Here is a 14,668-nt window from a genome sequence, read left to right on the forward strand (position 1 = left end):
AATAAATTAATTTCAAGCAGTCAAAAAAATTACAGCGTGTTTGAAATGAAAAGTAGATTATCTTGCAAACATGTCCCAACTATTTTAATGAAAGCTTTAAAAAAAAAATCTTAAAGGCAAATCTGTAGTGTGATTTTTATCAGATCATATCAATGTAAAGCATTATCTGTAGTGTGAACTTGTAACAAACATGAAGAAACAAGCTAACTGGATTACATCTTCTAATGTTTTACAGATGTGTTCAGAGTAGCTTACACACTTCAAAGAGGAATGTTACTATCAAAGACATACCTCGTAGTAAATAAAGAGAAACTATTCCTGCTGTGTTTTGCAATATAACAGGAGAGAAATCAATGCAGGACAAAGCATTAAAATTATCTAGAAACATCTGAAATACATAATATTCTGAATGCTATGATTTAAAAAGATATTTATCAGAAGTTTCATTGAAAGGTGGGATAGGCAGATTCTGTACAGATAAATATGTGCCTGCTAAATACATGAAAATGAGGCTTGATCAATAGTTATAGATATACAGCAGCTGATTCTCCTGTGACATCCATTTTATAGTATTGTAACTCCATTGACTGCAGTGAAGTTACTCCTCATTTATACCAGTGTGAAAGAAGAATCAGGCCCATTCCCTGCAGATGCAGAAATACAGATCTGAACAAAATCTGTACTTTCAAATCAGGGTTCTACCAACTGTTGCACTTATTTACCACATACTGCAATCAATTAATTAATCTGAATAATCCAAGTCTGCTTGTTATATGATGAGTATTTGCCTGCATGAGTAGATATACATGCATTCCTCTGAAGTTTAACTTATTGTGACATTTAACATATCTTGTCTTCTAGCTTCCTCCTGCACTTCCCAAGGAAGAGGGTCTTCTGTCTTTCTGGGGAGATTTTAACAGCAGTAAATTATAAAAGAAGAAATCACTTTTCAAAATATAGATGACTAAAAGTAACGGAGAAGATCCAAGATCTGGAAATAGGATGGAGCGCTTTCAGCAAGGAGTACGGAAACGTACACTCCTGGCAAAAAAGAAGGTGCAGAGCATAACTAAGGAAGATGTTAAAGGTTACCTAGTGAGGAATGCCTTTGTGCTCCTCACCGTCACTGCTGTCATTGTTGGTGAGTAATTTGATCAATAGGGATATTCTGTTTCTCCATTGCATTTGACAGCCTTAGAAAATGTCATTTGGCCTCAGCAATTAGCATTCTGAAAGAGATCCCAAATTCTTCTCCACTGATAATAACTTGCTGGCTTGGAACATTTTTGTCTATGAAAGTGTATGTTGAAGTTTTGGAGAAAGTATAATTTAAGTTATTCTAGTATTCAAAGAGGTGAATCATTTTGGTAAAGGACATTAATTCAGTTGTTTTATTAATTCCTCTGTTTAAGAATCAACCCTACTATAACAGAATCAAAAGGACTGAATAATCAAACAAAATCTGTTTCTGCCAAAAAGCAGTTGCAATACAATGCCTCAGAATGTCACTTTCCACTAACCCATGCAATTAACACGTTGAAATGAGAGACAGAAGTCCCCAATATTAATTATAGGGTCATTTGCTTCTCAGACAAGCCAAATATCAGAGATCAGAACCCAGAGTCTAAACCTTTTGTGTTTTCCCTTGACGAATATAAAATAAAACACAAACCTAAATCCAAGGTCATGCTTTCTCAATTACTCTTATTCTTACACTTGCATCTTTCAGATACAATCTGAGAGGCAATAAGAGTTCTACCTGCTCAAGGACTGCAGGATGGTGCCTGATCAGACATTGTTTTTATACATGGTGGAAATTCAGTAGATCAAATAGCATGCTCAAACTTTTCAGCTTCCATTGACTTCAATCGGAGGGGGTCTGGCCCGCGAAATGAGCATTGCTGGATTTAGAATGTGACAAAATTTTAAAATATTTTAAAATATTTTTAGCTACATAAAAGATTGATTTGATGGAAAGACTTTTTATCTGAAGACAATGAATTTTCACCAAAAAGTATTCTATACAGAAATATTTTATTATTCATAATTGTTATTTTTCTTAACTAGAATTTTGCTATCTAAACAATATCATCTTGCACTGAATAAAACAATTCCTTTTATTGTGGAGCAAGTAGATTTTGGTTCTGTAATAAAAAAAATTGTGATCAGATTAATTTCAAGCCTAAACATATTAACCCGCTCATCCACATGCCAAATTTTCGAGTTTACAAATGAGGCCAAATCCTGCTTGGGTGAGCAGTCCCATTAATACCTTTAGAAACTGCTGTAATGATGCTTCCTTATGTAGATTTGATTGTTTCATTTCCTAAGCTTCCTTAAGAATCAGACATCATTGTTGCTTTTACTGTTTCTCATATCTGTAGGATTATTTCTAAGAATTCCCATTTTATTGGTGGTCTTTTGCAGACAGAAAATGCAGTCTGGGGGCCAAATACAGTACCTACTTTATATCCCTAACAGAAATAGCACTTTTTCACTTTTTATCAACAGTAATTGGTTAACAGTGTTTTGATTCCTAAGTAAGAATTTGCCACAGTCAACAAAAAATTAATTAATATCAGTAACATAAAACCAAGTATTTTTAACTGGTTGTCCACTGAGGAAGGTGCATTATAGGATCTGAAGTTAAAAATATGATCTAATTCACAAGCAATCTAATTCTGAAACTAATCTGCTCACAGCAAGGTATATCATTAAGTCTACACTGAGGCACTAGCGATTCTCCCAGCACTGGTCTAGCACTGGTGTAGTTCCCCCAGCACTAGCAATGGTGGGAACACTAATATAGGCTCTCATGTTCACAAATGCATCCACCATTGCTAGCACTAGTGGAGCAGCAGTGATGCTAGAACTGTTGAAAATTCCCACTGTAGAAAAGGCCATTGTGACAAATTCTGACTACCCATACACTGGTATATCTGGAGAACCTCTCACTCCAGCAGCTTCAGAAGAGTTACTTTAGATACACTAGTGCAGTGGAGAGCAGAATTTGCCTATGTTTGTAAAATGATGTGTAAACTTACAGTATATGCACAAATAAAGGGGAGGCATATCTATGGCTCTCAATAAAAGAGCAACTTCACTCTTTAGAGGTTATAAATAAGTAGACCTCCTGTTACTGGTATGCTGAGGTAGAAATATATATTAATAGGGGACTGGATGGCTTAAGAGTATGAACACCTCTAAATTGTCACTCTGCATCAGGTTGGTAATGACTAAATTTTGTTACCGTCTCTCAGTTGTTTGGCAATCTACATAAAACCAGATGGTGGGCATGGTCTAGTTCCTAGTGGACAGTAGTCCACATCACACAACTAATCACCGTTAGCATGAATTGACAACCTTGTTGGCTATCGCAGTAAAAGGACCAGAGTTTGAATGAACATGAAAACTGAACTGTGTTTTTGTGCCATGGCAGGATTGAAACATCACCAAGTGGTAGCAGGCAGGGCACATTTGAGGAAGCTTTCATTGCTGACAGCCCAGGCTCTTTCAATTAGATAAATAAACCAAGGGCTTTAGTTTCCAGGGCTGTCAGTACAGCAGCTTTCAAAAGGACTGAATTCACTAACAGTAAAATCAAACGTTACGTACCAACACTTTCCTGCAGGCCGTTTTGTCAAGGTGAGAAAGCAGGTTTAATATGGCGCTTCCCACTTCATTTGTTAAGCAGGACTGATTCTGGTAGAGATTAAATTTGTAGGGTCATAGGTCTTAGCCCACAATTACGGGACAATAGTTTCAAATGGGCATCTGAGTTCATGTAACAATTGTTATGAATGCATAGATACATATTTGCTCATAGAAAATGGATATACATTTATCTGATTTGTGCACATATATTTTGTTGACTTAACTGACATTACCTAGCACTCACCTATAAGCAAGAGCATAGTGCACAGGGAAATAGCATCGTGATCCTCACGCGATAAGGGGAAGTGTATCTATTACCTCTAACTTCAGGTGCTACTGCAATGAAAATTGAAGAGAATGAACAGAATTGATGAAAAAGGATGGGTGTATACATGCTATTGCAAAGCATGAAAGATGAGAGAAGGCAATGCAAAGTGCCAATTATCTTTGAGGGGAAAGCACAGAATCAATTGCTGGGGTACAGATAAAAGGCTTCCTTGGCTGCTGCAATAAAAACAATTAAAGTAAAAAAATAAAGCTATTGATATGGAGATATCAGAAGTTTCTCCAGAGCTAAAGCTGAGACTAAATTTCTATAATATTCCTGGTTTGGGCACCTTTTCTGAAACCTTCAAGAAAGTTCCTTTTGGTGTCAAATTTTGCATGTATGGTCTGTGGCTCATTATTACTATTATTATATTTTTATAAAATTGGAGCTGATTTCAAACAAGCTATCTTTGAGAAATATGATGTGGAAAAAAATAGGTCATTCTAAAGTTTTAAAAGCTTCTGTTAAGTTTTTTTGTCTGCAAAATGAGTTGTCTAGAAACTTTAAATGAGCTTTTCAGTGAATCTTGGCAAGTTCTAGGGTACAGGACCTATTTTGAGATGGAGAAAGGCATATTTGGGGAGTTGTTCACTAGTGAATTGAGTATGACAAAATGACCAGTAGCACTTCTAAGGTGTGCTGCAGGTCCTGATGACTTTTGGAAAGTTTGCAGGAGGTCTTACAGACTTTGAAATGTTCACCAAAACTTTGGCACAATCTCAATGGCTGTTCCATTCCCCCATGCTTCCTTCCTTGTATAGTCTCTCCTGATTCCTGCTGCCCACCACCCAGTTTCCAAAACTCCACAGGAATCCAGATTTTTTCCAGAAGAACTCTGAAACTCCACAGGAACTCCAGAGGAGTTTGGTGGCTACCCAAGGGAAAAGCTCAAGTCACATAGAGTTTATGAGTAGAACTCTTGTGAAGCTGGTCATAGGGGAGCACTACTAAAACTGAGAGGTCCAGTGGTGCTAAAGGAGAATGGGGAGTACATAAGATAAGCAATAGTTCCTGCATATTTTGTGAGGTGATCACAACCCTAATGAACTCTCTAGCTAAAATCTTTTCACAGTGCCCGGTCTAACTATTCTAGCTGTGCACTGGGACACTCCATGGGGGAAAGGGAAGGAATCCATTCCCCAGTCCATAGAGTGAAAGCGGTGCTGCTTTGCCACTGCTAATTGAGCCTAATGGCTGGAATAGGTGAAGGACCAGAGCATGTGCACAGCAGAAGATTCTCCTGCCTCACCCCACAAAAGAGTAGAACTCTGAGCCACACAGGTGATGTGCATGGTGTACCCAAATTTTACCTCCCTGGTGTGGTGAAACTGCTCCTCTTCTGCTGCTCAAGGGCCCTCTGTAGCCCGAGAAGAGGGGTATAATTTTCCCCATGTAAGATGCACATGACCCCAATATACACTTTGTAAGTGCACATGGCCACAGTGCCTGAGGTAGGGAGCTTAAAATTCACATGGAACCAAGACATCAGGCTACCAAGGTGTGGTTTTAGGTGAGCAGGCATGAGCACATCACATAGGGCACAAAGGGTTCACCTGGAAGCGAGCAAAAGGGACAGAGACACACAAGAACCTGCACAGTTCACAAGCTCCTCACTGACTCCTCTCACTGAATAATTCCAAACTTTTCAAAAATGCCTCAAGCATATTCCCAGACAAACACTAAATTGGAGTTAAGACTGAAAAAAAATCACTATGGGAAAAAAAATGTAAAAGATCACTTTAATTTTCTTACAACAGAACAAAACCTGAAAGTTCAAATGTACCAAGTTTTCTTTATCAGTTACTTCTTCTTACAATACTACCATACCTTTAATTTTACAGTTATTACACACTCATATTTTGAAACTAAACAGCATCCAAAAATTCAAATGACTACCATTTTATTTAAAGCCACATACAGTACAGAGAAATCACATACTTGGTCAATGTGGGAATTGAAATGTACATATTGGGGACCGATCAACCAAGGTACAAGTGCTTTTAGATAAATAACTATATGTACAAACTTCCTATGCTCCAAACTCTGGAACTATCATAGGGTAGAATAGTGCTGAAAAATAGCATTTTGGAGCAGTCATAAAATCTGTGTGCAGAAAGTACACATTTACTGCACTCTACATACAAATTGTACTAATATAACTTTTTCTAAATAGATGTCAGAGACCTTCTAAAACCTCATTCTAAGCTGTTTAAAGCTGATTTAAGACTACTTCTTACAGACTAGATTTGAAGGCTATGTTGCATAGAATGTGAGAAGTTGGCATGAGCATAGCATTAAAGATGTTTGCGTGGCTTTAATTATGATTTCAATTCTCTATATGAAAAGATAACAGGACAGGACAAAGGCTCTATGAAAAAAAATATGTTACATTAGATAGAAAGGGTGACCTGAACTTTGTCTGAAGGTCATTTTATGGGCTGTTATATTTGCATGACACCCAGCATATGCCTAAAGGGGATTAAAAACACTATTTTAGCTGGAGCTATTGTAAAAACTATTGTTAATGTTGCCTGACCCTTTCTAATCTATGATTCAGTTGCTTACAAATTTCTGAAACTTTCATCTTTCAGGCTGAAATTTTCACTATCATTTCCTTAACATAATATAATTTTTTAGATTCCAAGCTAATATTTAAACCGTATTTCAGGGTAATTCCAAAGACACCAGGATATGGCAGATTAAGTAACATTTTATATGTAGCTATTATGTTTACAGATGAATTGTGAGCAAAAGTATTTTGGAAAGTAAATAAAGGGCTCCTGATTTTAAGGATTTTAGTATGAATCAAGAAAATTGTTAGATTTCTGTGACTATCTGGTATATCCTTGGCTACATAAGGTAGGCTGAGTGACAGCCAGTGATAGCTAACTAAGAGTAAAAAGACATCCAAAATAATTGCATTTTGAGGAATTTTTTGAAAGAGGTGATTTGGGGCAAAGGAAGAGATGATAGTTCTAGGTGAACAGTACACCTGAGAAGAGGAGCAGGGTTGTAAGTAGGAGAAGAGACAAAGGGAATTGGAGGTAGTTCAAACAATTAATATTAAACCTTCATGTATAGAATAAGTAGATGTGTTTTCTATGCATTTTCTTGTTTGTTTGTTTTTACAAATCTGGAGATTGGCCATTGGGATGGGTTCTAGGTCATAGATAGAAATCAGTCAGATGGTCTTATACTTATTCTTACTAGATATTGGCATGGCTTCCACATTTCTTTGCAAACTGGCAGAACTGACACAATGTTTGTTCAAGAAAGGTGTAAGATTGAATAAGAGGTGTGTTGTGCACCCTGGTTGATATGCCTTAGGTGAAATACTGTATACAGAGAAGGTTACATGTGTCTACTTATACCCCTAACTGCGTCTAGTTCATTATAGCCGTTCCTCAATTTCATGAGGACCAACTTTACAAACGAAACAAAAAATGCCACACACCTGTCTGGGTATCAATCTATCAAGACTCTACTTAATCAGATATTATTGAAAGTACCGAAAAGGCAACTCACAGATGACACTGTCTAGTGCACCGATTTTGGTGTTTCTTACAATTATTTTCACCTAGCCTTTTTTGCCATTAGTGTAGTCTTTAGGGTGCGTGAGTTGTAGCCCCTTCTGAAAAATGTTTAACAGACCAGGAGATTTATTTGTAGATGCCATATCTGCAGGTGATGTGAATATACGTTCATTAATCCTGTATGCAACAGGATTACAGGATCATGATTCATGGATCATCCTTCCTAGAGGTGTGATCCTTCAAGAGGTTGAGCACCAAAGAGAATGTTGGGAAGATACAGATGAGAGACTCTGAGGCTGAAGTGTTAACAGAAGTGCTGTAACAAATTGATACATTAAACAGACTATTCTCTCAGTAATACTGGACAGTATTCATCCAATAATTGTTAAGAAATTTAGGAATGAAGTGGCTTAGCAAATATATGCAACTTATTAAAAATCAGCTAGTATACTAGAGAGCTAGAGGGTTGCAAGTGTTGTACAGGAACCTACCTATCTTTTAATAAGTTGCTAAAGGTGATCTTGTGAATTACAGATCAGAAAGTCTAACTTCAATACCAGGAGATATGATTGCAATGATCATTAAAAATTATAAAAACACTTAAATAAGCATGATATAATTAGGGACAAACCAGCCTGCCTGACTTTTGTGACGGGAAATCCTTGCTCTAACCTACTCAGATTATTTGTGTGTGTCAAGAAATGTTGGATAAAAGAGAACTTGGAAATATTATTGAACTGGATTTTCAAAACTCCTTTGACAATGTCCCTCACAAGAGTCTATGTTGCATGAAATGAAACATCTTTACCCCCTAGTGTTTACAGGCATAAAATACTTTTGGCACAAGCAGAGTTTGATTCAACAAACATTTGTTTAGCACTGTGACAGACACCTCAATTACACAATTAGACTACCCAAGTACTAGATTTCATACATTAATGGGTGGTCATTGCAGGAATCAGGAGTTATGATAGGTCTCTACAGAGATCATGTATTCTGGATGTTAAAGTGCTATGCACATTGCAAGAGCAAACAGTTTCAGGAACTAATGAAAATTATAAGCATATTATTTATAAATGGGATTGTGACATGGTACCTATGACTCCCTCCCAATAGAGTTAGAGGGAATGAGTGATAGGAGTTAGCATAGGATATGAAACTTTATGTCATATGAAGTATAATATGAAGCTAAAGCAATATTGGAACTCCTAGCAATTATCTTTGAGATAACTGAGGATTGGAGAAGGGCAAACATAGTACTGATCTTTAAAAAGTGGAACAAAGAGGACCTAGGGACTGGTCATCTAACTTTGATATCTAGAAAGATACTGGCATAAATTATTAAACAATCATTTTATAGGCACCTAGATGATAATAAGGTTATAAGTAATAGCCAACATGGATTTGTCAAGGACCAATCTAAATTTCCTTCTTTGACAGATTTACTGGCCTCATGAATTGGGGGAAGCTGTAAACATGATATATCTTGATTTTAGTAAGGCTTTTGACACAGTCCCTCTTGACATTCTCATAAGAAAAATAGGGAAATGTGGTTTAAATTACTATAAAGTGGGTGAAAACTGGTTCACAGACCATATTCAAAAAGTAGTTACCAGTTGTCAAACTGGGAGAATATATCTAGTGGAACCCACACAGGTCTGTCCTAGTTCCAGTACCATACAATGATATAATATTTTAATTAATGATTTGGACCTGGAGCGAAGAGTGTTCTTATAAAATTTGCAGATAAGAGAGATTAGTAGTACTTTGGAGGACAGGAATAGAATTCAAAATAATCTTGACAAATTGGAAATTGGTCTGAAATCAACAAGATTAAATTCAATAAAGACAAGTGCAAAGTACTACACTTAGGAAGGAAAATCAAATCCACAACTACAAAGTGGGGCATAATTGGCTAAGTGGTAATACTACTGAAGAGGATCCAGAGATTATAGTGGATCACAAATTGAATGAGTCTCAACAATGTGATACAGTTGTAAAAAAGGCAAATACAATTCTGGGGTTTGTTGAGAAGCGTCATATGAAGGACATGGTAGGTAAGTGTCCCATTCTATCTGGAAGTAGTGGGGCCCTCGGCTGGACTACTGAATTCAGTTCTGGGTACCACACTTTAAGAAAGATGCAGAGAAACTAGAGAGAATCCAGATGAGAACCATCACAATTATAAAAGGTTTAGAAAACCTGACCTATGAGGAAAAATTGAAGAAGCTGGTCATGTTTAGTCTTGAGACAAGACAGCTGAAGGGACCTGATAACAGTCTTGCAATATATTAAAGGCTCTTATAAAGAGGACAGTGATCAGTTGTTCTCCGTGTCCACTGAAGACAAGATAAAAAATAATGGGCTTAATCTGCAGTAAGGGAGATTTAGGTTAGGTATTAGGAAAAAAATTCTAACTATAAGGGTAGTTAAGCTCCAGAATAGGCATCCAAGAGAGGTTATAAATCCACATCACTGGAGGTCTTTAAGAACAGGTTGGGCAAACACCTGTCAGGGATGGTCTAGGTTTACTTGGTCCGCCTCAGTGCCAGGTGCTAGATTTGGTGACTTCTCAAGGTTTCTTCTGGCTGTACATTTCTATGATTTTATGAAAGTGGGCACTTTCCACAAAGTATCATGCAAAATTGTACATCCAAGAAGTCAAAACTAAGATGTACTGATTAGGTAAAACAGTTATAAGACAGAACCAAAAAATGTGTATCTTTTGCGGGAAGGACTCCTACCTGTAGTTATGGATATGCTGTTCGTACATTTAGACAAACTGATGTGGGATATTTTAACACAAATACAAGACAATGTAAAATCTTACATAAGACTCTCTTAAATTAGATTGTTAACTCTTTAGGGAAAGGACAAAGCATGTTCCTGGGTGTTCATACAATGCCTGGCTCTATGAGACCTGGATCCTAACTGTGGCCTCTGGATGCCTCACCAATATAAAGGAAAGATTATAATGGATGTGGGTATTTTGAAACTGTTGTACAGTAAATGAGAAAGAATCATAAGCTGTTAGAGAATATGTCAACTTCCAATCCAAAAGGGAAAAGAGAGAAATGTAAAGTTAATAAAGAAACTTTGTAAACTGACCAGTATATTAAAATCAATATTCCATTCTGCTTAAGAGAGAATAACTTATCTGTTGGAAGCCATTATTTTAGGGACCAAAAATATGAGCACTTCTCAAGAGGATGCAGCAGGAGTGATATCCAGACAGAAAAATATGTCAAGATAATTATAGTTATTATTATAATTTTTACAAAGTGGCTAACAGCATCTTAATTGTACATAAAACTTTGTAACACATATAATGGGATATAATCAATGAGCCAGATTCTGATCTTACTTACACTGTGATCTGGCATAATTCCAGTGACTTCAGTAGAATTATTTAGGATTTACATCAGCATAACTGACATTAAAAAGTATCCCTCTACTTCAAAACAGATTTTAAAAATAGGACAGTATTATTCTGCACTTCTAAATAACTTCCATCTGAGGATCTCAATGCATATTAATGAACTATGTTTCATAGCAGCCCTGAGAGTTCTGACAGAATTATTCAGTTCATCAAAATCTAAACATCCTGAGTAGATTATTCTATTTCAACAAAGTTCCAATGGAATTCTGCCTGCCAGGCAACTTGTGAAACATGTCTGGTTTCCTGCCAGCTTGCTTCTCAGTCCCAGGGCTTCCAGGGTCCACAGCCTTGGGGCAGCCAGCCAGAAAACCTGCTCCAGAGTTGGGGTCCCAGGATCCATGGCTCAGAGGAAGCCAGACAAATGAACTGCCCCTGAGTCAGGGACCCCAGGTCTTCTAGGGTCTGCAGATCTGAGGAAGCCAGCCAGGTGGACTGCCCTGGAGACACAGACTCCAGGACTTTCCTTTACACAGAGATTTTCAAAATTTTTAGTTTTCATTCCTAATTGGAACAAAATCAAATTTCAAAATATTGAAATCCCCTGTGAAATGGAGACAGGTTTCAGAGTGGTAGCCGTGTTAGTCTTATCAGCAAAAACAACGAGGAGTCCTTGTGGCACCTTAGAGACTAACACATTTATTGGGCATAAGCTTTTGTGGGCTAAAACCCACTTCATCAGATGCATGGAGTAGAAAATACAGTAGGAAGATATATATACACATAGTACATGAAAAAATGGGGATTACCACTACAAAAGTGATTTTTCCTCCTGCTAATAATAACCCACTTTAATTGAATTGTCTTGTTAGAATTGGTAAGGCAACCCCCATCTTTTCATGTCCTATGTTTATATGTTTCCTACTGTATTTTCCACTCCATACATCTGATGAAGTGGGTTTTAGCACACAAAAGCTTATGCCTAAATAAATTTGTTAGTCTCTAAGGTGCCACAAGTACTCCTCATTGTCTTTTCTGTGAAATGGAATTACCTTTCTCCACACAAGTCTACTGGCTAGGTACAGTAGTTACAGCATTATTATCCCTATTTCGCATATGAGGAAACTGATACAAAGAAGTCATGTGACTCACAAAGAAATCTGTGACAGTCCCAGGAATGGAAGCCACATCTGATGATTCCCAATCATATGCTTTAGCCACATGACCCTCTTTCCTTGTAGTTCAAGTAAAGGAGAAATCATTGGTGAGAAACCAATGTAAGAAGGATTCATGGAAGAAGAGAGTTTTAAAGAGAAACTTGAAAAATGACAGAAAGCATTTGGTGGCTGAGAAGCAAGAGAGTATATAAGTTCCAGGTATAAAGGGTACCATAAAAGAAGTACTGGAGCCAAACAGTAAGGAGAGTAAGGTGGATGAGAGATCTGAGAGTAAACAATAATGTACAGCACAACTCAGTAGATAAGGAACATCTGAAGGTAGCAAAGGGTTGACAGTGATTGTTTTTAAAATGTTTATAGTTGCAGCTTGCGAGTAATTAGCCTTATCATGGCACGTGCAATATCACCCAATACAAATAGAGTTGGCCAAAACATGAGTTCAGGTTCACAGGAAATTTTGCTATTTTAAAATTTCATTAAAATCAAAATTCCAAAAATATTTTGTTTTAGAAACACCAAGACATGGTGTTTCTGAAATTAAATTTGCTCCCAAGGACCCTGACAGCCACTGAGTGAAATTGATGTCCTTGATAGTTTCACTCAGCAGCTGCCTGGAGCTCCCAGGGTCTGTGGCTCTGGGGAAACCTTGACATGTGGGCTGCCCTGGACTAAAGACACTAGGGCTTCCAGACCCCCAGGCTAGCTGGCAGCCTGAATCATCAGTAAGCCTGAGAGTCTTAGGCAGTCCATATGGCAGGGCTGCCTCAGAGCCACAGATCCAGGAATAGAAAGAATGAAATTCTGATAATTTGAGATCATCCGTTTGATATTAGGGAAGATTTCAAATATACGTATATGTTATAAGAAAGCATCCAGGTGATTCTGAGAGCACAGAAATGCAGGAGGTCAAACAGTGTTAAGAGTAGAAGTGTTTGGGGCGGGGCTTGTTTTTTTGTTTTGGTTTTGGTTTATTTACTGTGGGAAGAGTCTCTGATCAAATCAGGAATTAAGGTCATATCTGTGATAGCTGATGTCCCACCAGATAATTTCACTTTTTGGAACCTGAACCTCTAATGATTTTTACGCCCTCATCATGGAGGAACTGCAAAAGATAAGACATGCTCTTGATCTCAGATGAGACATGCTCACATGTAGAGGTTAGTAAAGGGGACAGGAACAAGTAAGGGAAGTAAGGATGTCATACAAATGAGTAACCAATCAATCTCACAGCAGTAAACACTAAATGCCCACGAACTGAGTAAAAATAACAAAAATGCCCCCATAGTCTCCCCACAGGCCATAGTTGGTTGGTGGAGTTGGAGATCAATAAGAACTAAAAGGCTGGTGGTGACCAGATGTCCCGATTTTATAGGGACAGTCCTGATTTTGGGGTCTTTTTCTTATATAGGCTCCTATTACCCCCAACCCCCTGTCCCGATTTTTCACACTTGCTGTCTGGTCACCCTACTGGTGGTGTCCTAGCTCTTCCTTCCGGAAGAGAGGTCCTTGGTGGCCACAAGCCTTGGCCATCCCTGGTTTCTAGTTCAGGGGAAACTTAGCAGGCTTGGATGGCAGGCAGTCCTCACAGGCACAGTGGAGTGAGAGGATTCAGTCTCTTACCTGTGGAGCTGTGGGCTTTGGGTCAGTCTCAGGTCCCCTGGCTGAAAGAGACAAAACAGCATCTTACTTTCTGCTGCACTGAGCAACCCTTGGGTTGTCTCCCTCCAACTGCTGTAACTTGTCACTTTGCAGCCAGTTCTAGCCGCACAAACTGTTCCTGCTTGTGCTCAACTCACAGGTGGGGCAGTCCTAGCCATGTGCAGGCTATCTGGGGCCTGCAGTTGGGTGCCTGGCTTGTCCACAGGGTGGCTGGTTTGGCCCCAAGCTGTTTCTGTCTCTCGAGCAGAGGAGGAAGCAAGCAGTCCCTGTTTCAATTCCCCCAGTTTCTCCTCTGTGCTGCTGTCTGTAAGAAGTGCTGGGAGCCGCTTCTATCAAGCCCCCAACTGGTAAGGGACTACACCCAGATAAATTAGGAGGATTATACTACCAAGAAAAATATATTGGGTGATATTCTGTGCTGCATCTTTAAAAGAAAACTCACAGATCTTTTAGCCTAAGAGAACGGGAATTAAAATGGCTTTAAGCTATCTTAACACTCTCCCAATTCTGGGTCTGACATAAACCCCAACATAACGTAGTCCTTGGGGCTTGTGTGAATTACTGCAGTAGGTCCCTGGCCGCCCTATAGGCATCAGTGCAGCCCGGAAACACTATGTGCTACAGCCCTACCCTGACAATCCCTGGCATGCCTCATACTCCAGAGCTTCCAGAAGACAGCTTGTAGAAGGAAGACAGCATCCTCCTGCACCAAGGGAATTCTCTCCTGACTAGAATAAGGACTTTTAGAACCAGTTTAGGCTATTTCACCGCTTTTACCTGAAATGAAGGGGCTGAAAATGGGGTTAGAATCTCCCCCACTGAGCACACCTTGTTAAGGAAAATCAAAGAGGCATAATAAAGCAGTAATAATGGATGATTTCATACCCACATATAAAGTGGTCATATGTCACAGTGGAACAAGGTTTAGAGAATCAATTTC

At 38.4% G+C, this 14,668-nt stretch overlaps 1 protein-coding gene and 1 long non-coding RNA gene across 7 annotated transcripts in view; one reads left to right on the forward strand and one right to left on the reverse strand.

The window, feature by feature from the left end:
* LOC123372806 overlaps positions 1–14,668 on the reverse strand; it is a 113,203-nt gene that overhangs the window by 44,693 nt on the left and 53,842 nt on the right. Inside the window, exon 2 of one of the 3 annotated variants that reach the window (XR_006580461.1) lies at positions 13,690–13,730. The exons of the other annotated variants lie outside the window; for them this stretch is intronic. This is a non-coding gene — a long non-coding RNA (uncharacterized LOC123372806). The remainder of the gene's footprint in view (positions 1–13,689; positions 13,731–14,668) is intronic. 3 annotated transcript variants of the gene reach the window in all.
* SLC1A3 (solute carrier family 1 member 3) overlaps positions 961–14,668 on the forward strand; it is an 80,723-nt gene continuing 67,015 nt past the window's right edge. For 2 of the 4 annotated variants that reach the window (XM_045021280.1, XM_045021281.1), the window contains exon 1: positions 961–1,141. In XM_045021280.1, coding sequence (XP_044877215.1) covers positions 961–1,141 — 181 coding nt within the window. Of the gene's footprint in view, positions 1,142–1,574; positions 1,576–14,668 lie in introns of all 4 variants that reach the window. The other 2 variants (XM_045021282.1, XM_045021283.1) reach the window with 2 other exon arrangements.

Source organism: Mauremys mutica, chromosome 6 (assembly GCF_020497125.1).
Source record: "Mauremys mutica isolate MM-2020 ecotype Southern chromosome 6, ASM2049712v1, whole genome shotgun sequence".
In the NCBI taxonomy this organism is placed as follows: domain Eukaryota; kingdom Metazoa; phylum Chordata; order Testudines; family Geoemydidae; genus Mauremys; species Mauremys mutica.